Genomic DNA, 25,608 nt, shown 5'->3' on the forward strand with positions numbered 1-25,608 from the left:
CCAAATCTGAGTTGAAAACTATCATTATATAAGTAAAAGAAACTCCCTTCAAACAGCGAGATGTCTACGTACTCACGGTTGGCAGGGACTTTACGGGAAGGGGCAACGACAGCAGGAAAGTGTTCTCAGTTGTGGAAGAAGCACTGCCTGAGACTAACCTGCCAGTGCTGCGTGACAGCGTTCCACACGCCCACCTTCCCCGTGTGACTCGTGGCCACCAGCTGGTTTCCAATGAAGAAGAGAGCATCTACAGGAACGCCGAGGCTGAACACACCTTAACCAGCAAAACAAACACAGATGTCAGTCCAGCAGCCTTATAAGCACTCACAGCCTAGGCTAACCATCCCCAGTTACCACAGCCTACTGCCTGTGCTGTGATCCATGGGGCCGGAACTCAGGCAGCACCTGCACATTCCTAAGCCTCCATTAGGGAAGCCGAGAGCAGAGTCACTGGGCAATCTCACATCTCTATCCAGTGTGCTCTCAGGCTGTGGTTCTCGCCCTAGCTCACCATAACCACCACCTGACAGGCAGGACAGGAAAGGACTCAGGGACTATGCCAGACCCAGGAAAACCTGCTGGGAATTCAGAGGCAGCCTGCTCATGGACTGGATCTTGGGGAACCACTGACTAAAGGCATACACTTGGAAACCCAACTATCTGAAAAAGGTCTCTTAAAGAACGCAGAAATAAAGTAAAAGAAGACCACAACATCACACTGTATCTAAAACAAGCATTTACGTCTTTAACCCTGTTCCCAGTATTTACATTGCAATCAAACTATTTGAAAAGAAACTGTATAAAGCAAGAAGCTCTCTGAAAGAACACAAGAAGACTCATTTTAGCAAGAGTCACAGTTTAGTAGAGGAAAGTACACTCATCTCTACAATGCACAGACAACAGAAGGGAGATCAGTCAAGACAGTGATCCGAGGGTAAAGGAGCCGCGGAAGGGATAAGGGAAGAAAATCATGGGGCTGGGTTTTCCAAAGGTCCACAGGCACTGTCACGCTGGAGAATCCGAGGACGGTAAGAAAGGAGAGTGTGGTCTAAGGGACATCCACACTAAGATGAGAGTTACACTTCTGGCTCCTCTCAGGTGGCACAGCCTGTCTCCAGCCATGTCTCTCAGACAGGCTCTCAGAGACATCACCACTTGTACTTACCTGTTCTTCAGACATCATCTATCCCTCCTGACCTCAGATGCCCCACACATGCTCACACCAGCACTCACTCACACTCACATCATAACCTCAGATGCCCCACACATGCTCACACCAGCACTCACTCACATCCTGACCTCAGATGCCCCACACATGCTCACACCTGCACTCACTCACACTCACATCATAACCTCAGATGCCCACACACATGCTCACACCTGCACTCACTCACACTCACATCCTGACCTCAGATGCCCACACATGCTCTCACCTGCACTCACTCACACTCACATCCTGACCTCAGATGCCCCACACATGTTCACACCAGCACTCACTCACACTCACATCCTGACCTCAGATGCCCACACACATGCTCACACCTGCACTCACTCACACTCACATCCTGATCTCAGATGCCCACACACATGCTCACACCTGCACTCACATCCTGACCTCAGATGCCCACACACATGCTCACACCTGTACTCACATCCTGACCTCAGATGCCCACACACATGCTCACACCTGTACTCACATCCTGACCTCAGATGCCCACACACATGCTCACACCTGCACTCACATCCTGACCTCAGATGCCCACACACATGCTCACACCTGCACTCACTCACACTCACATCCTGACCTCATATCTCGTTTTTAATGTCAGAAACAAAGCAGTAAGAAAGATAACAGAAATGGACAAAGCCGAAACTCAGAAGAAAACATCAGTAGTCCTGCTGGAAACATCTCCTCTTACACACCACGTGTCTGTATATAAATACATATTTATATAACAGACACATGAGTACATCACCTGCCAACCAAGACAGAGCAGAGTAAGCTATATGACATGTATTTACCCGGCCTTAACAAAAACAGGTAAAGGAATAAACTGTTCTTCAAAGCAGAAGGTATTAATTCTACATCATACACAATTATTTACATAGCAGTACTATGGTTTTGAGGCAGGACAACTTTTAAAAACAACTGAAGCCAACTTCATTCAGTCCTGCTGCAGAAATGAAAACAAGCTGATTTTCCTCCTGAGAAGGGTGAGGTTTGGGGAATTCTAGGATGACATCATGAATAGACTCCAAAACTGAAAGTGCCACTCCAGCTTAGGCTCAAGGATCCTGATGGCTGTGGGCAGACAAGGCGATGGCATGAGCGTGAGGAGCTCTGCCCTGGCTCCTCTGCTGAAGCCGTCCTGCTGCCTTGTCTGAGCCACAGGGCAGGGGTCCAACCTTGGGAAAGACTCTCACCCATCCACCAGCCACCCAACCACCACTCTCAGGATGGTGAAATTCTGAAGAACAGCCCTGCTGTACTCTCTACGGGCGTGAGCAAATTCTCCAGCGGCTCCCTCCATGCCACCCTCTGCAAATGGAGGAATAAAATCCCCACTCAATAGCACTTGAAAGGAAAGAGTGACTTGCTGTCTGTTTCCCAGCCAGGTCTCTATTGCTGAAACAAACACCACGACCAAAAGCGCCTTGGGGAGGGAAGGCTCTACGTCACCTTCCAGCTTGCAGCCAGCATCCTGAGAAACTGAGGCAGGAACCTGGGCACAGAGCTGATACAGAGGCCACAGGGGAGCATTGCTTCCTGGCTTGTTCCTCACGGCTTGCTCAGCTGCTTCTTAACTATCCCAGAGCCCCTGTCCACGCGGGGCACTACCAGAATCCTTCATATCAATTAACAATGAAGAAAATGTGCCACAGGCGTGCCCGTAGACCAACCAGGTGGGAGCATTTCACAATTGAGATTCTCACTTCCCAAATGACTCCAGCTTGTGTCAAGATGACATAAAACTAGCCAGCACAGTAGTAGGTCTTCTTTAGTGTTAAAATTTGTTTTCTAGGGGCTGGTGAGATGGCTCAGTGGGTAAGAGCACCCGACTGCTCTTCCGAAGGTCAGGAGTTCAAATCCCAGCAACCACATGGTGGCTCACAACCATCTGTAACAAGATCTGACTCCCTCTTCTGGAGTGTCTGAAGACAGCTACAGTGTACTTACATTAATAAAATAAATAAATCTTTAAAAAAAAAAAAAAATTTGTTTTCTAACCAACCAAAGGGGGAAAGTTATCCTGTTAAACATAATACATGGTATTCACTTATTTCACAGTTTAAAACAGCAAAATTGGACAAAATACAAGCTGAAACTTTTAGGTAATGCACAAAAGGAAGCAGCAGATCTGTCCAGCTCCGGACAGCTGTGTCTTCGTGCTCTGGGCACTCCCATCACTGTACAGAGATGAAGACTGCCGAGCAGGATGGGGAGGTGGCACGGGGATCTTACCACAGACACCAAGGTGAAAAGGGGTGCCGTGGACTGGTGGGAAGCCCCAGCGGCCACACTCTGCTTCTACCTCAGAGTGGGGTGCCTGGCTGAAGACCTCAGACACTCAGAGAAGAAACAAGGAAGGGAGGGAGGGAGAAGGTGGAGAAAGACAGATTTGGTATCTGGCATACTGCTCCCCAAGACAAACAGAACAAGCCTAATTCACGGAGGGTGTCAGTTGTTATTTGTTGCCAGCTACAGAAATTCAGTTTCAAGTGAAATGAATATTCTGAAGATGTCCGCTGACAGAGGCGTGAGTACCTAACACTGTCAGATGTGTGACCACACCAATTCCAAGGTCAGGATACATTACAGCTGGGGAGGGAAGGGGACCAGCATTTACAAAATCTGCCTAACTCAGCAAGCCAACATTTCCCAACTGATCAACACAGTGTTACAAACTACTCAAAGAGCAAATCAGACTGAGGATCTCAATTTAGCAGACCTAGAAGAAGTTTCACGATTCAGGTGCAGGATTCAATAGAAAGAGCCACAGTTTTTTTGAAAACATTATTTACAAAAAGGTATTAACAACTGTTTATCATTTCAGGCCATCCTGTCTTTACATAGATCAATAAAAACAATGTATCACAGCAAACTAAATACAAAAATAGATTTAGGAATTACAAAATATATCACCACAGGGCTGTGGAGAGGGTCAGCTTAGCAACAGCGCTTGCTGCACATGCGTGAGTTCAGATCCCAGCACACACCTGAGAAGAGAGAAAGACCTGCATGCCTGTGTCCTGCATGCCTGAGTCCTAGCCTGTGTTGGGTAGGGTGCAAGTGCATGCCTGTGTCCTAGCATGTCTAAGGTAGGGTGTGAGTGCATGCCTGTGTCCTAGCATGTCTAAGGTAGGGTGCAAGTGCATGCCTGTGTCCTAGCATGTCTAGGGTAGGGTGCAAGTGCATGCCTGTGTCCTAGCATGTTTAGGGTAAGGTGCTAGCAGAGACAGGGGTCACTGTGCTTGTCTGTCAGCCCAGGCAAACCCAGGAAGCTCCAAGTCAATGAGAGACTCTACCTTACGGGAACAAGGCAAAAGATGAAGGAGTAGGACCCCCACATCTTTCTGTGACTCGGCAGACAGCAGTGGGCTTGTGCACTCACACACAGATACACATGCATGCATGCACCAGGCACGTGTACTGAAATACACAAAAATAAAAGTTTAAAAAGACTACAAATTGAAACCCATATTACTTGCCTCAAAATTTTTCTTTTTGGAAAACATCTCTTTTCATTAACATGTGATTTGAATCACCATGGAATGAGTTTATTATTGCTATTTTTACATCAGTAAGTACTAAACATTCCAAGTTTAAATTTTAATAATATGAATGAATGGCAATAGATAACAACCTCTACACATACTTTTTGGTCTGAACTAACTTAAGAGAGGTTTGATTCTGAGACCAAAAAAGTCTGAGAAATGTGGCTGCAGAAGCCAGACAGCACAAGCTACTTACCCACCCACTTTCAGAGAGTGCGAGTGGAGGAGCCAGCTGCCGCTGGATGGAAGCACACCAGGCTGTCTACCTCAGTGCTTCCCTCTAACACAGCACATCTCACAGAGGAGTGCTCTGACCACCTAGTCCCAGAGTTGTAACAACACCAGCCAGTCATCACACTTATGGCCAGTCTCTCCTAAACTCCAAACTTCCACAGGCAACAACAGACAAGCACAAGGGAGTCTTCCTACCAATTTCACTTCCACTTCCTCCATCCTGAACACTCCACAAGATGATGCTGCTCTCTGAGGCGACAGCCACCATTTTGTCCTTGTCTCCATGAGGACCTCCAACCACCTTTGCATTTAAAGCCACCCGTTCGATGGTCCAGTCCAGGTAAGGGCTTGTAAACACCTGCTGCCACCCTGAGGACTCTTTGATTCTGTTAAGAATAGATTTGTAGAGTAAACTTAGTGGTGGGTGAGAAAAAGACCAGAAATCACCATAACAAACAAACAACAAAAAGACCCACATCTTCCACCTACCTAGATATACCGAATGTAATTTTTGATATACCATCTGCAAAGACATTATTCCTGATCTTACGTTCACATATATAGGACATGTGAACACAAAAAAAAGAACTAGACTACTGTATTTCTCCAAAAAGTTAGAAATGGTAGCCAATTACTGAGGGGATTAGAGGTGGGTGGGTTTTGAGTAACCTGTTACCTGGCTGGGGGTTGCAGAGGGGAGAGAGAGAGAGAGAGACAGAGACAGAGACAAGAAAGGACACGGGGAGTGGAAAAACCACCATGAGAGGAGATGGACCATAAGCATGTGGCCAAGAGAAACAGCAAGTATCTGGGGTATATCACTGGGGAAGGAGCCAGGCCAGCAATTAGAAAGGTAAATTAGATAAATTACCCCCACACCCAGTAATTGTCAAAGCCAAATAAAATAACCATAATCTGAGTCTCAATCATTTGTAAGCCAGAGCGTGCAAATCTAAGCACCTAAAGTCTGTAATTACCTTTTTCGGCCACCAGGTGGGAGTGATGTACTAAGATAAACATGAAACTACTCATCAATAAACTAAAACTGACAACTACTGAGGATAAAATGTGGACCTTTAGGCTCTCTCAGACTGAACACAAAGCGGGGATTGTCCACACTTCAAGACTAATGACACATGCTGTGTGGGATGTGGACACAGGGTGGCTCCCAACCGAGCAACAAACATCTTAGTGGCCTGAAATTTGAAAGGATATTGATCCTGTAAGCAAAGATGGAACACAGACAACACCCTTTCCCAGAGATCACACTTCTTAGTTTCAAGTCTACAGCCATCGGGACTATAGATTATATTATATTATATTTACAATCTGGAAAGCATGACTGCACTCTTACAGAACTTAACTCAGTAAGGCAGATGAACTTGTGCTTTCAAATTGAAGCACGTGCAAAGAAATCTATAGCTGTGGAATTCTCCATGGACGCAACATGAAGCTCAAAGCACACAGAGAGACAAAGAGCACTAAGACTGCATTCCAGCTCTTCACTGCTGACTCTGGAGTTAGCACAGCCGGGTAGGATTGCTGTATTTTCCACAGTTAAAGTCTCAAGATCTATTAAATATAATGCATACTGTAAACAAGTTCTTCCTCAAATTAAATGAGTGTATTTAACCATGAAAAGCATGTAAGAGTTCAAGATACCTGAATACACAGAGACATATGCACAAGTACACACGGATACACATACACACATGGGGAGAGGGGACTTCACACCCAGCAGCAAGCCAACTTACATGATAAATAATGTAAACATAACTAGTTACTCACTTGGAAAAAAGCAAAACACATTCTTTCTTAAATTTCATTATCACCTACAACAAAGGCAATTCCTCCGAGATAAATAAGCTAAAATGGAGACAGATGCAAGAGGACAGCAACTCATACAAGTTCTCCATTAATTCAGTGACCACTGTCAAACGCAGGAAGAACTGGACACAAACCTTACACAAGCCAGTGGCCTATGCGAAAGCACATGTGGTTACCACACCACTCTGCGTTAAGCCTTTGAACTGATATAAAACTATAAAGAAAAATGTTTTGTAGAAAAGACTATGATTTTCCAAAAGTACTATGCAGTTTCTTTTCACACCGTTTGCTCATCAGTCCGCTTCACAATCTGAGTGTGTAAGGAGAGCCAGCATGCTCACCCTTTTCACTTCCACCCGAGCCCCCAGCCGCAGTCGCAAGCTAACTGTGCCAGCCTACGAAATGCCATGGGCACTCACTCTGCCTTCCCCATCCCTCCTCCTGGGAGATCTCTTCAACACTCTGGCAAGTGACAATCTGCAGCGCTGTGACAGAGGCAGAGCTGCCACATCGCATAACAGTCACTTCAAGCTCCTGGAATCCTTGTCAATAATCAACTGTGTACCCCATGCTAAACAACCATGCCTGGCCTCTAAGGGCCTTTCAGTTTACACTAACCGTCTGGGACGCTTGCATAGATGATGCAGAAGAGCATCTACAAGGTAATCACCTGACGCCATTTCCATACTACCTAGTAGTTCAGTTACAAGCGTGCACAGCACTCACAACAGTCCCACCCGTTCACCACTAGACCCAAGGCCAGTCCAAGTGAGTGGCACACAGCCCTCTCCAGAGGCAAACCCACAGCATACACTTTTAGTACTTGCAAGGGGACAGTAAACTCCTGAGGCATTTTTAAACCTATAACCAACTTCAGCTTTTTTTTTTTTCCTTAACCAAGATACAAAACAAAGACAGAATATTCTACCTTCTTTGACTTCCCAGTAACTGTTCTTTCTTTGACTTTCAATGGAACCACGCTGAGGGAGTAAATTCTGGCCACCTCCCTGCTTCTCTGGAGCAACAGCACTGCCCGAGGCCCACAGCCCAAGAGGCTTTGCGGAGTCCAACTTTACCGTGTTAAAAACAATCAAACTCACCCTGGACTCTGCACTCTCCCTGTCTTTTGCTCTAACCCAATACTATAAAGCTGGGTGCACTGCAGACACCGAGCTGTACACACATCCTACCTTACTAGTTATGCCCAACACAATGGCAATTCTAACAGTAGAGAGCTCTCCCCACCTCGGCTGCACAGGACAACAGACACAATTAACATCCTGCCTAAGGCTTCCACACACAGCCACATGAGCCAGAAAGAGTGACATAGCTCAGTTGCATCACATTTCTACCGTCTGGGAAACACAAAACATCAAGGCTACCAACAGTATAAAGTAGATATCAAGTAAAAAACAAACTAAATTATAACCAAGTGCAGTGGATGACACATGCAGGGGAAAACCGAAGGCTAAAAGGAACAGATTTTCAACCTAAATATACAATATAATTATTTAAAATAAAACAAATGATGACTGAGGACTCGGTACCTGTAACACACAGCGAAATGCGCATAGGCAGCTACAATCCAATTGTGGTGGCCAGCAACTATTAGCACCTTTCTTGGATCCACTGGAACTCCTGTAGGTTTTTAAAGAGAGGCATTTACATCTCAGACTGAGTTGGAAGTCTCTGGCTCAGAGGCCGGTTGATGCTTCTACCTGTTTGGGTTAAGGTGGTCGGACAGAGCATGATGCTCACAGCTTATCAGCTATGGATCATGCCTTCGCCAGGCAGAGGTAAAGTTAAGTAGTCCCAATAGACACCACATGGCCCAGGAGCCTAAGCTGGGAGCTCACTAGCTAGCTCTCAACAGAAAGTTTGTCAACTGTTCTGAGGACAAAAACAACAGAAAGAAAACAAAAACAGAGGATCATATTATTACACATCAAAAAAAAAATGTGTTAAATGAGATTTTCCAATATATAAATAATGAATCTGGATTTAACACGAATATAAAGGGCTAGAACGTAGCTCAGTACATCAGCACTCAGCCCCTTTGCCATAGGCTCAACACACAAACCGTAAGACTGTGAGAGGGAGGGAGGGAAAGAGAGAAGGGGGGGTGCAAAAGAGTAACATTCAAAACTCTGTGTCCCTGCCAGCTGAGCATGCGTGTGCTCTCCTTCTCTGTGTCCTGTCACTCACCCAGCCGAATAGTGTCTTCTCCATTTCCTGCAAGCACAGGCTGTGTCCCGTTTCCCCGGGCTTCTCCTTCCATAGAGTTCAGTCCATTCCTAGCATCCACAGAGGACCTAGCTGTGTTAGTTACTTTACGACTGGGAATGCCTACAAAGGAGAATACACATATTATCTGTTATGCTTGAATTTCCTCATACTTTCAAACAGGATCTTTTCAAAAACCACACCTCTCTCTCACAATGGTGCACAAAGGCCCAACTCTAGTAAGTAACTGAGGGGACGGTGACCTAAGCAGAGCCCCAGGCTCAGGTCCCGTGCCATCCCCCACCCACCCACCCCCACACACACAAGGACCAGTGGTATACATGGCAGCTGAGTGAGGCCACGGAGCTCCTCCCTGCCCTGACAGAGAAGCCGCCAGCCCTGCTCTACAGACCGTGCAGCTTCACTCTCATGCAAGGGCACGGTCTGATGAGGTCCAGATTTATCCAAACTCAAATAACCAACAGTTTTCTTATTTTTATGCTTATGCTCAGTGCCAAGAGGAATTTTCTGAAGACTGCAGTACCTGGCGGGGGCAAGTAGCCGTGGAACAGGACGCTGCCGCAGGATGACCTCTCCAGCTCCTCACACAGCAGCAGCCTCCGCACTGCAAGAGCCAATGCAAGCGGTCAGGGACAGGCACACACAGCTGCCCACACCTACTTTCTCTAGCCAAGGGCGGTGGGAAAAGAAAGGAGAAGGTTTAAACAGCTCACGGCTGAGACTTTCTCAGCGTGAAGCACTGAGCACTGAAATCCTCTCCAGAGGACCTGAGAGAAGACTCATTCTGCCTCTGGGCAAGCTTAGTGCACATGGTCAGTCCCAGGAGGTCAGCACATACCTAGTGGAGTGATCCCATAAAATTCTGCCTCGTGCCTGAGAACATTAATGCTGACTCCCCTGTAAAGAAAGGAACAAAGGCTGTGAGCTCTCTAATAGCAGGGACCTGGGCTACCATGGAGACCACGGAGGAAGCAGCAGACCCCTCAAGGGGATGAGGCCACCAAGCCTAAATTTTGTTTTTTCTCACATTGTCTTTCCGACACCATCCATCACCTGGAAGTGGTTAAGAGTGTGTGCTCTCTCGCGGGGCTGGTGAGATGGCTCAGTGGGTAAGAGCACCCGACTGCTCTTCCAAAGGTCAGGAGTTCAAATCCCAGCAACCACATGGTGGCTCACAACCATCTGTAACAAGATCTGACGCCCTCTTCTGGAGTGTCTGAAGACAGCTACAGTGTACTTACATATAATAAATAAATCTTTAAAAAAAAAAAAAAAAAAAAAAGAGTGTGTGCTCTCTTCTACAGGCACAGATGCAGTTCCCAGCACCCAAAGGGCAACTCATACCCAACTGAAACTGCAGTCCCAGGGGATCCAACTTCCTTTTCCGACCTCCAAGGACACATGCAGGTACATGTATGCACATGGTACACAGATACATGGGTGACACAACACTCTACACACAGAACAAAAATGAATATTTAAAATAAAACACTGTTATCTACTTAAAACCACACATATTTTGATGATTTGTATGAGTAAGAGAGATCTGAAGAATAATACAAAGGAATTATCAAGAAAAATTAGACAAGAAAAAAAAATAGCAGAACCGGTTCTCTTATGGGACTTCCTAAGCACAAGTCTCTCTCTCAAGCGTTACCCTTCCCCCATTACACTGTGCGCACTGCAAGCTTCACCTGCTTCTGACTGGCTCTGTACTTCTTCTACAGTGCCCAGTACAGTGCTCATCTACACACCTTGCAGGACACTTGTTGGTAAAATAAACTGAAACTTGGATTTTAAAAGGCCAGCAAGACCTTAGTGTGTAGAGGAAGCTGCTAGGTACTTCACAGTAAGTAGTAGAGCTGGGTGATACATAATTAACAAGTGGAGAGAGAGCGCCAGAGTCCAGCACTAAGGACTCACTTGAGGCTCCCCTGCAACCTGCATTTCCTTTGAGAACAAGGCCAGGCCTTAGCATATAGAACTGTGAGTTAACAGAGGGAGGGTTGGAGTAAAGCAACTACAGCCAAGATGAGGACCAGGGGTAAGGGACTCAGATCCATCCACATCACCAAAAACAAACAACCCGCCAGCCACTTGTAAAGAAGGACACAGAGGACCCCAGAGCAAGCTGCCTAGCTACACTACCCAAGTGATGGGCAGATCACTGAGAGACCCTGCCTCAATATAAAAGACAGAGATCCAAGATGCTGGCAGCAGCCTTGATACACGTGCACACGTAAACACACACACACACATACACACACATGCACATACACACATGGGGGGGGGGGGGGGGAGAGCAAAGGCCCAAGCCGTGGAAGGGCGAAGGACAAACATGGTCTCAGGAGCTCAAGGAGCTGCATTTAGGGTCAGCACAGACCAGCAAAAAAATTAGCAACACAAAATGTTATGCAAAAACAAGGTTAAAACATTGTTTTGAAAAACAAATTCCTTCTTTTGAAAAGTAACCACTCAAAGTTTATATTTGCTGGGCTTCTTTAAATGACAAAAGGTGCTGGCTGCTGCTAAGGCAGAAAGCAGGCCTCTCCTGGGCATGTTTAAGTGTGGGTCAGTCACAGCAGACTGTGAGTTTGTGTGGGCCGATGGGCACATGAAATCCCTCCTGGGGGAAGCTGAGGGTCCTCCCACTAACTTCAACAACGCTGCTTGCATACTCAGTTTCAGCACTGAGGATGCAGCAGGGAACAACAGACCAAAAAGAATGAATACACAACTTCATCTGCAGAGGACAAAGCTTCAGGGACTATGAGCCTAAGTTAAGTGAAGATGCAGCTAAAGGTAACCCCAGGGTTCCTAAAAATTGGACTACAAAAAAAAAAAAATCAGAGCCTTAGTGAAGGTTTGACAGAAATAATGAAAATAAAAAAAAAAAAAAAGAAAAGCTAATGAAAGCTTTCTGACAGGAATGCAAACTGTAATTGAAGATGGCAAACTCAAAGCTATGGCTTAGATGATCATTCAATCATCTATACACTCCAGGTCCATCACAGGCTGGGTGTGTGGTGAAGAGCACCGGGTTGACAGTTGAGGCCTGCTTGAGGATTACTAAAGTGTGTTAGTGTATACAGCAAGAGCTGGCAAACTGACAGGCAGCAAGTTCAAACAGTGCCTTAGGCAGACAGAGCAAAAACATGCACCAGAGAGGGGAGAGGATTATAAGAGAAATAAGCATGAGCAAGAGATGGACAAGCAAGAGCAATCCCAGAACTACCAGCCGTTCGTCCACAATCGCCTGTTTTCTGCAGAGCAGCAGTCGGATCAGACTTGCACTGCTGGCGGCAGGACTGGAATGAAATACAGGGATGCAAAGCAGGGGACTGCCCAGAGAGCTGCGGAGCATCCTGGAGGCCCAGTGGCCTGTAGGGGCAGATTAGTGGTCCTAGGAGGGTGAACTGGGGGCAACAGAGAAAGAAAGAAGAAAAGAAAAGAAAAGAAAAGAAAAGAAAAGAAAAGAAAGGAAGGGGGGGGGGAAGAAGGGAGGGAGGGACAAAACACAGGCAGAAGCCAGCTCCCTACTGCACTGTAGCCAACCATTAGCTATACACACACGTAATTCAAGAAGCACCTAAGACCCCCAACACAAGAAACTGTCTCATCTGGGGAGCTGTACAAGTAACTACCCTGCCCTGGCTGTGCGGTGACTGTGGCCCACTGTGAGCTTGTATCTCAGTAACTGTAACACCCTGTGCCACGCAGGGTGAGCACAAATACACCAACTAAATCGCAGTGCTTCCTGAGCAGGCCCACACACTGGCTGCCAGCACGGCCTCAGAAAGGATGAATGGCTTACCTTAAGTCGAGTTCTTTTGTCCGAAGAAAATTTAAAATGGGGGCGAATGCTGCCGGGTCCCTATCAATAAATATCTGCAAGTGAAGAACTGGGTTATTATCAAGTCAAAAATCAACGTCTCCTTCCATATCTGAAACACTAAAAGAGAACGACGACTTCCTTATTTTGATGTTTTTAACTCTGAAATGGTACAGCTGTGCTCAATGGTCCTGAAAGTGTTTTTATTTCTAATTACTGATAACCTGGGAAACATTTCTATCTAGGACATTCCAGATCAACCAACACTTTGAAAATAGCATAAATGTCCCTCATGCTGCTGTCGCAGTCCCCATCGTGGCAGCCACCATAACTCCTGTGAAAAATGAAGGCAATACTGTGAATTCCAGTGCAGACATAGTCAGTGTGAACACAGCTGTCACGAGGACCAGGGCAGGACATTCAGGGGCTTAACAATCTCACCATCTCTATTTCAAGGACTTGAGATTACAGCAGAGGACCACAGAATACACAGGACAAAGATGCTTACAACGGACATGAACTGGCTTTTTGATTTAATGTTTAACTAATTCGATGCAGACACATCTGTTTTGCTGCCTTCCATTACCTACAAAAATCTCATCAAATAACCTAACTTCAGACTGCTTCTGTGAGTTGTCACTCTCCTTGAACACGAATTATCTGAACACAATTGCGTCTATGACACTGTAAGTGCAGAAAGCAACCTCTTGGTCTATACCTTACAGTCTGTTTCCACAATGTACTGTTTCACCAGTTCACAGGAACCTGCAGGCCTCTCTACTCCCTGTAATACTCTACTATTTTCTTACTCACACTTATGGACTATTACTGTTTCAATACTGACTAATAATGCACTACAAGATACACTCTACCCTCTCTCTAATCACAAACATCTCAGATTGCTATATGCAATAGTTACTGCTAGGGGTCTCTTTCCAGTTTAGAAACCCCGTAGGTGACAGTTTTTAAAAATGCCACACTGCACTTACTAAAATGTGAGCTTCCCTATCACTACCCACTAAAAGTCTTAAGTGTTTGTTGACTGAATTTAGAAACATAACATTATACTCACAGCACCAGTTTCATCTCGAAGTGTTGAAATTCTTCCACTCAGCAAACTAGGAATCATTAAAATAAGCTATGAGTTAGTTATAAAAATCTGAACATAAATTCCTTACCAAATGTCAAAGCCAATACAAGCACATTTTCTGTCTCCAACTTAAAAAGATCACTGCTTTAATCAGGTGTGGAGTGTTTGCCTTTAAGCCCTTAGAAGGCTGAGGCAGGAGGAAGAGTTCAAGGCCTTCTCAGTGGTACAAAAACAATAACATTTCTAATTTAAAAGTCAACTTTTTTTGTTTTGTTTTGTTTTGTTTTTTCGAGACAGGGCTTCTCTGTGTAGCCCTGGCTGTCCTGGAACTCACTCTGTAGACCAGGCTGGCCTTGAACTCAGAAATCCACCTGCCTCTGCCTCCCAAGTGCTGGGATTAAAGGCGTGCGCCACCAGGCCCGGCTAAAAGTCAACATTTTTAATTCAAAATATTTTTTAAAAATCCTAATTTAACTAATAAGGAAACTTTTCCTATCTTGGCAAGTAATCACATGTGTAATAACACAAAGAATTACATAATTACCTGGAGAAAAAAGAATCTGGAATCCACATGAGCGTCTGTCTAGAGGTACTGAATCTGCAATGAAGACCACCAGGCATCATAAGTGAGAACGCACCGCGAGCCGGCAGGGGTCGCAGGTGAGAACGACCCTACCACACCGATTATGTCTGCCGTGCTTTCTACTGTTAGAGCTTTACTAGTGTGCAGTCAGAGTTAAGATTTTCATAACGCGCTCAGCAAAATCAAATGCAGCACTTTCTAAAGCCCAACCCTCAGTCCTCACAGCAGATCTCACTTCTTGGCTTCATGAGAGCAGCATGTCGCCACTGCCCTCTCTCAACTTTCTGTCCCGCCTGTGTCTTTGTCCTGGCTCCATCACCAATATTCCAAGTCACACCCGTCTCTTCTGACACAACCAAGTTACCAGATCCACGATGGCCTTTCCAGACATTCTGCCCTAAATGACCTCCTTCTGAGCAACTACAAACTCATATACAATCTCTATACTCTAGTCCTGGGCTATTTCCAATGTGTGAGGAAAATGGGTACTGTCTGCTCCCTGCTCATCCCAGTCTATCACCCAAACATAGTGGATGGCCGACCAAGCTGAGAGCTGCAGAGGTCAAATCCACACCTAAGCACTAAGACAGCAAGGGCTTAAGACATTTCATCTCCTGATGAATGGTAACTCCTTAAACTGTTCAGCTTTCAAACTTACATTTCAGGAGTGTTTTACACATACACATACACAACCAACTATGATTTGGGTTTGTTTGTTTGTTTTTTAAAGGTAGGTAGCAGTGTTTGGAGTGTGACCTGTAATCCCATGGCCTAGCACTAGCACAAACCCAACAGCTACTTTGAAACAGAGAGTGACAAGTCAGATGCACTCTACCCAGCTCAGTGTTCTGAGACACAGGTTGCTTTGCACAATCCTGGAGCTTTGCATGGTTACAATAGAACATTTCCATATAAAGAAAGTATTGGTAAACGTATCACCAGGCTGTCCACGTGGCCATTGGCATGACGGGCCTTATGTCACCTAATGTTGGTGACAGCAGAAAAAAGTACAAGCTCCCTTCTACATAACGTCTGCTGCAGCCTGATATCTCACACCCTCTGTAGGTATCAAAGTATGCTTGGTTTCTTTTCTCCAAACGTTGAGACTTTATTGTTATTGTGGAGGGATTCCCACTGGGACCCTGCCCTCTTAAATAAAAAAATGCATAGAAAAGAAGGGGTTTAGAACCCTTTGTACAGTAACTACATCCTCGGTCCCCAGGGAAGGAGGAAGGAGGCAATGGCTGGGTAGGCAGGAGGGGTGAAGGCAGGACCCTGCCCCACTACATGCCCGCAGCCACCATGAGCAGAAAGGTAGGAGTGAGATCCTGAGACTAAGGAGCCACAGGCCAGGGTGAGATGGCAGCAGGCACATGAGGACTCTGGGGCAGCCATGGCCTCAGTTAAGGAAGCATCGGCAGTGCCGGGCACCAGTCGAAGGGCAGCTTGGTGCTGGCATCCTCGGTGGGAAGCTTGTGTGAGCGCCTCACCTCGCAGGAGGCAGCGCAAGGCTAAGATGACAAAGTGTTCCTGGCGGGTGGGTGACACAAGAGAAGCAGTGAGGGAAACGCGAGCTCCGTCTCCCCATCCACAACTCTACGATCTACTCTGCAAGGACGACTGACCCACTGAGGGAGAGGGAGACCGCCGGGTTTTGCTATGTTATGGTCTTATGTATATGAATGTCTTGCCTACATATATGTATGTGTACCATGTGTGCACCTGGTGCCCAGAGGGTAACAGAGGTCATCAGATTGCAACTGGAGTTACAGACAGTTGTGAGCTACCATATAGGTGCTTGGATTTAAAGATCGGGTCTTTTGCCAGAGCAACAAGTGCTCTTAACTACTGAACCAACTCTCCAGCCCCAAATAATTTATTGCTTATAGATGATCTCTATAGAAAGAGATATTTTCCATTAAGAGATCTTTCCAATAGAGATACAAGGATGCTAACTCATAACTAATTTCACAGTTTATAAATAATCTAAGTGTTGTCAAGCATTCCTATGCTCATTAATCTAAGAAAGGAGCTAAAACCAAATTAGGTAGTATATTTCTCTAATTCCACTACTCCAGAGGCTGAGGCAGGAGAGTGAGCTCCATGCTAGCCTGGGATACACAGCAAATTTGAGGCCAGTGAGACTTTGTCTCAATATACATCTATACACACATATATGAAGACATAAGTAGAAAAGATTTCAACAAACATGTACTCGAGAAAACATGGCAATTTTCCCTAAAGGCATTTCTCAGCAAACTCTTAAATAGTTCTATAGGTTACCACTGGACACAGAAAACTTGAGTCAATTAAAAGAAAATCAGTCCATGGTAAATGGAAGCACTCACAGATAACGTCAAGTAATAATGGTAGAAGAGTTCATTTTGATTGTCTAGTGTTACCATGGAAACAAGCCTTTGGCATTTGTATGAAGGAGTCCCTACAATTAAACCAAGAGGGAAGATCTACCTTAATTTAATCCTAGCTTGTTTTCTGTTGCTATGATAAACACTGACAAAACCAGCCTGGGGAGAAAGGGCTTGTTAGGCTTACAGGCTCAGTCCATCACTGATGGAGGCCAAGACCAAGTAGAGACAGGAACTAAGGCAGGGAGCATGGAACAATGCTGCTCACTGGCTCCCCTTTCCTTTTTGAGAGAGCCCAGGCCTGTCTACCTCCGGATGGTACCACCCACAGCATACTGGGTCCTCCTGTCTCAATTAGCAAGGAAGAAATGACCCCTGTGGCTTGATCAGCTTTCTCTCTTATACAATCTACAATCACCTGCCCAAGAGAGGTTCCACACAGTGGGCTGAGCCCAAAGAACTCTGTACCTTAACTTTCAATGGCTTTGTCAGGTACTTAGTCACAGCAACAAAGCAGACAGACAATAACTTCTGACACTACATGTTCATCACTTTCAGGAAACCATATTAAAGCACACAAGCCTGCTTACAATCACTAGCATGGAGGACACAGCTATAGTCACAGCACACAGGAGGTGGGTCAGGCCTACACAGACAGTAGGAAGGAAACCTTCGCTGCACAGCCAATCAGTATCAAGTCTACCCACAAAACAATCTGCAATCTCTGGGCAAAGAGACTGGAAAACATATATATGATTAACATATTTTTTATTTTTAATCTCCTATCTCAAGTGTGCCAAAGAAAAGATGACTAAAGAAATTAGCATATCTGGTGATGTAGCATACCCACTCTAGTGGCTTGCTACAAAATCTGAACTATGAAGCTAAACATGAAACTATGAAGTAAAGTGATTTGCTATGAAATACTAAGATGATAATGCCTCTAAGCCTCAAGTTCATGATCATTTCCTCAGGTCTATTAGTGCATGAGACTAGTACTATAGCAACCTTTCATTTCAGGAAACTCATCAATACAAAGTAACTTGTCCAACTTTGCTAACTAGAGGGAAGGCCTGCTATGTGCAGAAGGAACCAGTTTGTTTCCAAACCTTTCCCTCAGCCAGTCCCTCTCCTTCCTCCATCCCTACCTGAGTAAGCATGGACTGGTCACTGATGCTGTCGATCATATTCACTCCCAGTGTGTACAGAAATCCCTTACGTGCTAAGCCAGACATACCCGAGCCAGCAGCATGCTGCTCACTGTCTCACCCTTGGGCAGCATGTCCTCTGACTTTCTTCTGGTTCTAAGTAAGAGCTTTCGGCACTTATTCAGTGACTCGGAGCTCCAAGCTGTGCCACAGGTTGTCTTCTAAAACGCTCAAGCCAGGAGTACATTTATTGTCATATTTGGTATTAACTGCTAACTAGCACCCAGTAAGAGTCACATTCCACAGATGAAGTGAAATCCTTGACAGCTCAGCCTTTAAGGCATCCACTTTCTTTCTTCTTATTACTTTCTTATTCACTCTTGATGCACAACGAAGTGCACATGTGGAGTCAGTGTCCTCCTTTCGTCTTAAGTGGCTTCCAAGGAGGAGCCTCAGGTGGCCAGTCTTGCTGTTGGTAAGTGCCGTTTTCAGCCTAGCCATCTTGCCAGCCACATCCATCTCCAATACACAATAAACAACAATGTAAGGGCTGAAGAAATGGCTCCGTGATTAAGAACACTTGCCGATCTTGCTAAGGACCAGAATTCAGTTCCCAGCATCCATGTCAGGTGGCTCTCAACAAAACTTACCACACCTGTAATCCCCGCTCTAAGGGACCCTTTCTTTGGCCTCCACCTGCACTCACACATACAAGTAAGACAGACCAATCTTTTCTAAAGTGACAATATAACTTAGTTGTTTGTCATAAAGCTATATTCTCTTGAATGCCTGGAAGGAAATATGTGAGCCATCCACAGAGAAACCAGGGTTAAGGTTTGCCACGAGCACCATTCTGCTTCTCTGTAGTAACACTGCCCACGCCTTTTGTGGACTATTTCACTTTCACATACCAGGTCACTTGCAATAGGTTCCTGTAATCGTAGGTGGGCAGGGAAGACACACTATTTACACTAGATGAGGTCATTTGCACAGGACCTAGTAAGTATAAAATGCAGCGGAAGTCATTTGCATATGACCTGCTACTTAAGGAATGCACTAGAGGTGCAAGGTCTCCAACTGTTAAAACTTTGCTTTGGAGGTAAAAGGTGACAAAGCAGGAAGACCACCCCAAGTTCTCCAGCACTCAGAGAGCCCATTGTTTCACAACTGTTAATTTGTATTTTTAAATAACAAAAGTGTTACACGTTTAAAATCTTAAGACATTGAAAACTAGCCTTCCCAGGACAACAGAATAGCCTGCGCATTAGAACCCCCCTCTCCCTCTATTCTTACTATGCCTTAAACCCAAGCTTCCCTCAACTAGTAGGGGCAATATCCTTTTCTGAGAAGAGTCATGTGTAAGTCACGGCAAATACAAAAATGGGTTTTTGGTTTTGTTGCTTGTTTGGTTTGTTTGTTTGTTTTGCCAACAAACTTCCACTCCAACAAAATGGGAGTGGAAGGTCTAATAGAGACTAAAGACTCAACAGTCCAACCGGTTGCTCCTATGCAACAACTCAAGCCCTAGCACGGGAGACGACAACCAGCTGCAACGCTGACAGCTCGGTGTCAGCATGCCTCAACCCTCCAGAGGCCCCAAGTCACTTGGTCAGGCAGGCCCACCATGCCAACTGTGTTCCTGTGGCCTTACTTACACCATAGGAACCCGGGGGAATAAAGACTGAGTTTTAACAGTCTATACACTCGACCTGGAACCAGACTCTGAAGAGTGCATAGGGCTGCTTGGATCATGCAAAATTGTACCTACCTGTCTCCGGGTCCCCCACCTGGCCGTGCAGACGCCGCCCTACCCTGCAGTGGGTACCCGACCTGACCAGGTAGATGCCACCCTGCCCTGCGGAGGGTACCCGACCTGACCAGGTAGACGCCGCCCTGCCCTGCAGTGGGTACCCGACCTGACCAGGTAGATGCCACCCTGCCCTGCCGAGGGTACCCCACCTGGCCGTGCAGACGCCGCCCCGGCTGTAACACCTATCCCACCTAGGCTGGCACATGCCACTCCTACAGCAGCGGGCGTCCCACCCACTGTTCCCGCGCGGTCGCGGGCTCACCTGGTCCCCCCCACATTCAGCTGCACGATCTCCCCGCTGCTGGCCGCCGACGCGGCGAAGCTGCCGCAATGCCCGCCCGCCATGTCTGCGGCGGGAGCCGGAGCCAGGGCCGGAGCCGGAGCCGGAGCCAGGAGCGGCGGCTCGGCGGCCGGAGCACACTCGGAACGCCGAGCCTCCCGCAGCGGCCCGGCTCGCTCCAGCCTCCCCCACTACGTGTTCGTGGCCTCCGCCGCTCGTGGCTGGAGGCCGCCGGCCCAGCCCGGCCTCTCCTCAGAGCCCACTCGCCTCCATGGCGGCCGCCACAACCATCTGGAGGACGGGTCGCCGCGAGGGACAAAAAGCTGTAGCGCCGGCGCTTCACGCTTACGAAGAAGGAGTGGGCGGGGCTGGTGAGAGGGAGGAGCTCCTGGCGATGGGCGGGGCTGGACGAAGGGTCTTCTGCCACCGATGGCCTAGGAAAGATTTGCCCCTTGCCTCTTCACCAGCACAAGATTTAGGTAAAAAAGAAACTTTCGCAGTTATTCAGACTGATCTAAGTACACTCGATGAAAAGATATTGAACACCATACAGCGCATTACCTGCAAACTGCATAGTTTCCATGCCACCACTCCTCAGGGCAGGAGAAAGCAAAAACCCTGCTGGAGTGAGCGGTATCCAGCAACATGTTTCTAGATTGTACATACACGCACTTTTATTTTCTTTACTGATTGATTTTTGTTTCTCTCTCTCTCAGCATTATGCATTGGAGCACCAAACCTTAGCGATTTCGTGTGTGTGTGTGTGTGTGTGTGTGTGTGTGTGTGTGTGTGTGTGAGTGTGTCCTCCTGGGGATGGAATATGATGAGGCCTTGTGCTTGCTAGGCATCACTGACCTAAATGTCCAACCTCTAAATCATACTTTTAAAGAGTACTATGGCAATGGGATGTAGGTCAGCTAATGGAGACAGCACACTATATTTCAAAGATATCTAATTCAACAAGCTAAACTGTAAGCATTAAATGTCTAATAGTTTTCTCATAAAATTTAAAACTGATGAACTATAAGAGGATAGAAAACATCTTATCCTCATTAAACATTGCTTAATTTTGCTGCCAAATATGCCACTGAGATGATACACTTTCTCCAGAATTGATGATTTTTTTTTTTTTTTTTTTTTTTGAGACAGGGTTTCTCTGTATAGCCCTGGCTGTCCTGGAACTCACTTTGTAGACCAGGCTGGCCTCGAACTCAGAAATCTGCCTACCTCTGCCTCCGCCTGGCTCCAGAATTGATTTTTATAAAGGACAGCCACACCAGATGTGCTATCCTGTAACCTCAGCACTGTGGGGGTAGGGGGAACCAAGGAAAAAGAATAAGGAAGGGACTAGAGGCCTCCTCAACTACATAGAATTTGAGGTCAGCCTGAGATACAGAGACCCTGTCTCAAAAAGAGAAAGGGGAGGAAAAGAAGGTGGGAGGGAGGGAGGGAGGGAGAGAGGGAGAGTGTGAGGGTAAGAGAGGGAAGGAGGGGAGAGAGAGACAGAGACAGACAGAGAGATTATTTCTGGGGCTGGTGAGATGGCTCAGTGGGTAAGAGCACTGACTACTCTTACGAAGGTCCTGAGTTCAAATCCCAGTAATCACATGGTGGCTCACAACCACCCATAATGAGATCTGACACCCTCTTCTGGCAGGTCTGAAGACTGCAGCAGTGTACTTAGGTATAATAATAAATAAATCTTTAGGCTGACAGGAGCGAGCAGAGGTCCTAAAAAATCTAATCCCCAGCAACCACATGAAGGCTCACAAGTATTTATACAGCTACAGTGTACTCATATACATAAAATAAATAAATAAATCTTGAGAGAGAGAGGGAGGGAGAGATTATTTCCCCTAGCTAATGGTAATAAGATGGAAAACAGCTCAACTCTGGTTCATTGTGAGCTTTTTAATGCTTTACTGGAGATAGGTACTGGGGATTGAACCCAGAACTTTACCCATGAAGAACACTCTACCACTCTCTTCAAAAAATAGAAGGTTGAGGGTGATAATCACCCCCAAAACTTAGTCAAAATTACATCACAGGCTAGAGAAAAGGGAGAATGGGTCTGATCAGATTTCACTGTGTCCAGGTGTGAAATTCACAACGAGCCAAATAAATGCTGTGCTTCTGAAGAGGGACAGTGCTCTAGAGTGGATATGGAAGGGCAGGCTAAGCTACTAGGAATACGAGTGTGTGTGTGTGTGTATGTGTGTGTATATGTGTGTGTGTTTGTGTGTGTGTATATGTGTGTGTGTATATATGTGTGTGTGTATGTGTGTGTATGTGTGTGTGTTTGTGTGTGTGTGTTTGTGTGTGTGTGTGTTTGTGTGTTTATATGTGTGTGTATATGTGTATGTGTGTTTGTGTGTGTGTGTATGTGTGTGTGTGTGTGTGTGTGTGTGTGTATGTGTGTGTATGTGTGTTTGTGTGTGTGTATGTGTGTGTATATGTGTATGTGTGTTTATGTGTGTGTGTGTGTGTGTGTGTGTGTGTGTGTGTGTGTGTAGCTTATCCACCTTCCCATGGTAGAAAGCCCGTGGAAAAGAAAGCTGCCTCTTGTAGTCTGTGTTTCTCTTGCTGTGATGAAACACAATGACCAAAAGCAAGTTGGGGAGGAAAGGGCTTGTTTGGGTTACACTTCCATAGCACAGTTCACCACTGAAGGAAATCAGGACAGGAACCTGGAGGCAGGAGCTGACGCAGAGGCCACAGAGGAGTTCTGCTTCCTGGCTTGCTCATCCTGCTTTCTCACAGAACTCAGGACCACCAGCCCAGGGGTGGTACCACCCACAATGGGCTGCCCCTCACCCCATCAATCACTAATTAAGAAAATGCTCTGTAGGACTACTTAAAGCCTGACCTTATAGAGACATGTTTGGTTTTGTTTTGTTTTGTTTTTTCAGTTGAGAGTTCCTCCTCTCAGATCACTGTAACTAGTGTCAAGTTGACATAAAACCAGCCTGGACAGTGCCTTCAATTGAAGAAATATAGGAAGGAATATCCATATGGAGAGATAGCTTTCATTACTCGGAGCCAGAAATTGTCAGAAAGGAAGGATCAGATGAGGGTATTGACATATTTTGGGTTAATCTCCTACTGGAAATAAATAGCAGTCTATAAGCTTTAATTTTCCAAGCCTACTTTTAACGATGGTTCTTAAATGTTTTAACCTCCCTTCCGGCCCACCACCCACCAGAGGTAGTGGGAAAGAAAGGTTATTAGGAAATGAGGAAAGTGGACCTGTTTAGAAATGGTTCATTGGAGCAAATTCCATTTATGCTGTTAGGAAATCAACAGTTCAGTTCACACACAGGTCAGCAGCAGCAGCTTGATCTACTCACAAACACAGATACATCAGCAATCTGGTTCAGTAATGCCATGATAGCAGCAGCGGTGGTACAACCTAGCAGGAACAGCCAGACCTCAGCCGAATCAGCACAAGTCAGCACATTGCCTGCATGTGTATATGTCCACATATGTGTGCATTATCTTATGTGTATAGGTGTATTGCCTACATATATATTTGCACTATTTGTGGGCTGTATCTTATGTGTATGGGTGAATTGGCTACATGTTATATGTGCACTATATGTGTACAGTGCTAGTGTCTACAGAGGCCAGCAGAACTAGAGTTACAATCTGTTGCGAGTCACCATATGGACCTTGGAATTGAATCTGGGTCCTCTGCAAGAGCAATGAGTGCTCTGGAATGCTAAATTATCTCTCTAACCATCCACACACACACACACCCCTTGTTTTCCATTTGATATTTCTAAAAGTGAAGATTCACTTAACAGATAACTTAGAATAAAAATCCCACCCCCCCAAACATACAATGGATTTAATCTGCATGGTATTTTCTTCCTGGTGCAGTAAGAACTCATCATTTAGCACTTGGTTGTGACAAAGATTAAGGCAATGATTGATGCACCAGACATGTTAAAATCACATACATTCTATCCTTTCTCAGTAAAGATGACCTTTCTTCTATCAAGCACCTTACTCACTCAAGTGATAACTAAAAGCCACCATGGTTCAGTGCCTCCTGAGTTACTCCTGGCTTGCAGACAGAACCACATTGCACATTCAGTGGTAAAGGACGGATAAACATCAACTCACAGGTGTCATTATGCACGAATGTGACACGTCTCTCATAAGCTCCTTTTCTGATGCTCTGTCCCCAGCTGATGGTGCTATCTGGGAAGTTCCAGCCTAATAGCAAAAGTAGGTCACTAGGTATAGGGCTTTTAATATTACACCGGGCCTTGGTTCTTGCTCTCTACCTCTTGGCTGACCATAATGTGAAGAGCTTCCACACTATACTCCTGTCACCATGGAAACATTTCATCATGCTTTCTCCACGGTGATGGACTAAAATCCCCTGAAAGTATGAGCCCAAACAAGCCTCGTCTCCCTTCACTTGTTTCCGTCAACTATCTAGGTTACAATGATGCAAAAACTAATCAACAGAGTGACTAATGAGCTATGAAGGGGGTCCCCACAAATGCTGCTTCCTTGGACTTGACTGTACTGACTATGGTACTGTAGGTTTGCTCTTGAATATCTCTTTTAGCCCCATAAATTAAAGGCTTGGTTTCAAGCTTCACAATACAGATATGTGGTGTAAATTTAAAAGGTAGAGTCCAATGGTAGATATTTAAAGTCACTGGCAGAATATACTTGAGGGCTGGTGGACCCTAAGCCCCCTCCTTTTCTTTGATTCCTGGTTATGAGGTGAATAGTTTCAGACAGGAAATGAAACCCTGCAGACTCTAAGTGAAAATCAACCTTTCTCTTTACAAGTCAACTATCACATGTATTTGTTATAGCAACAGAAAGCTGATTGACACAAGTGGCTCTCAGTTTAGGGTAATATGGTTACCAAGGATGCCAAGGAAATGGTACATCAAGCAGAGGAAGAGATGTGGCATTCCCATGTCCTCCAAGAGGGCTTCTAATGCCTCCCAAGCGTCTCTCTGTGCTCAACTATCGGGAAGTCCTCTGAACATGGTCCACTGGGCTGTATGAGGATTTTATTGCATACACACTGCTCAAACATGGCCAACAATGTTTGAGTGAGATTGAATTAAAAGGTGTCATGCAAGGCTAACAGGCGGGGTGTTTCAGATTCCTCTTAGTTTCTTTATAGAACATGCTTTCCTCCAGGGTGTGGAGCAGAAACTTTCTGGAACATGGAAGGTCTTACTTAGGTAAGCAGGTGAGGGAGCTCCTGACAGACAGACAGCTTTCAGGCAGGAAGGCTGTGATCTGCTTTGGGGAAGAGAAATGCTGTTTCCGATGGCTTGCCTTCAGGAGCAAGTTATGAGCCTGATTTGCAGAGGGAAAATGGAATGTGTAGATAAAAACAAACACACCATGAAAAACTTAGGGCAGCCCAGCCTCCGGAGCCCT

At 45.8% G+C, this 25,608-nt stretch overlaps 1 protein-coding gene across 14 annotated transcripts in view; it reads right to left on the reverse strand.

Annotated features, from left to right (window-relative positions):
• Kctd3 (potassium channel tetramerisation domain containing 3) overlaps positions 1-20,541 on the reverse strand; it is a 36,804-nt gene extending 16,263 nt beyond the window's left edge. For 5 of the 14 annotated variants that reach the window (XR_001784135.2, XR_373771.4, XR_001784133.2 and 2 more), the window contains exons 1-10: positions 20,173-20,541; positions 14,548-14,601; positions 13,986-14,031; positions 12,896-12,969; positions 9,920-9,978; positions 9,605-9,685; positions 9,043-9,183; positions 8,385-8,475; positions 5,206-5,396; positions 159-274 (exon numbers count right to left, since the gene is read on the reverse strand). Coding sequence is in view for 6 of the 14 variants with exons in the window: in NM_001359576.1 (NP_001346505.1) it covers positions 159-274; positions 5,206-5,396; positions 8,385-8,475; positions 9,043-9,183; positions 9,605-9,685; positions 9,920-9,978; positions 12,896-12,969; positions 13,986-14,031; positions 14,548-14,601; positions 20,173-20,255 (936 nt within the window). In the remaining 8 variants the exon portion in view is untranslated. Of the gene's footprint in view, positions 1-158; positions 275-5,205; positions 5,397-8,384; positions 8,476-9,042; positions 9,184-9,604; positions 9,686-9,919; positions 9,979-10,425; positions 12,867-12,895; positions 12,970-13,985; positions 14,032-14,547; positions 14,602-20,172 lie in introns of those variants that run through there. The other 9 variants (NR_153196.1, NM_001359576.1, NM_172650.2 and 6 more) reach the window with 5 other exon arrangements.
• Between the last annotated feature and the right edge of the window lie 5,067 nt (positions 20,542-25,608).

The sequence above is a fragment of the Mus musculus genome, chromosome 1 (assembly GCF_000001635.26).
Source record: "Mus musculus strain C57BL/6J chromosome 1, GRCm38.p6 C57BL/6J".
NCBI lineage: Eukaryota > Metazoa > Chordata > Mammalia > Rodentia > Muridae > Mus > Mus musculus.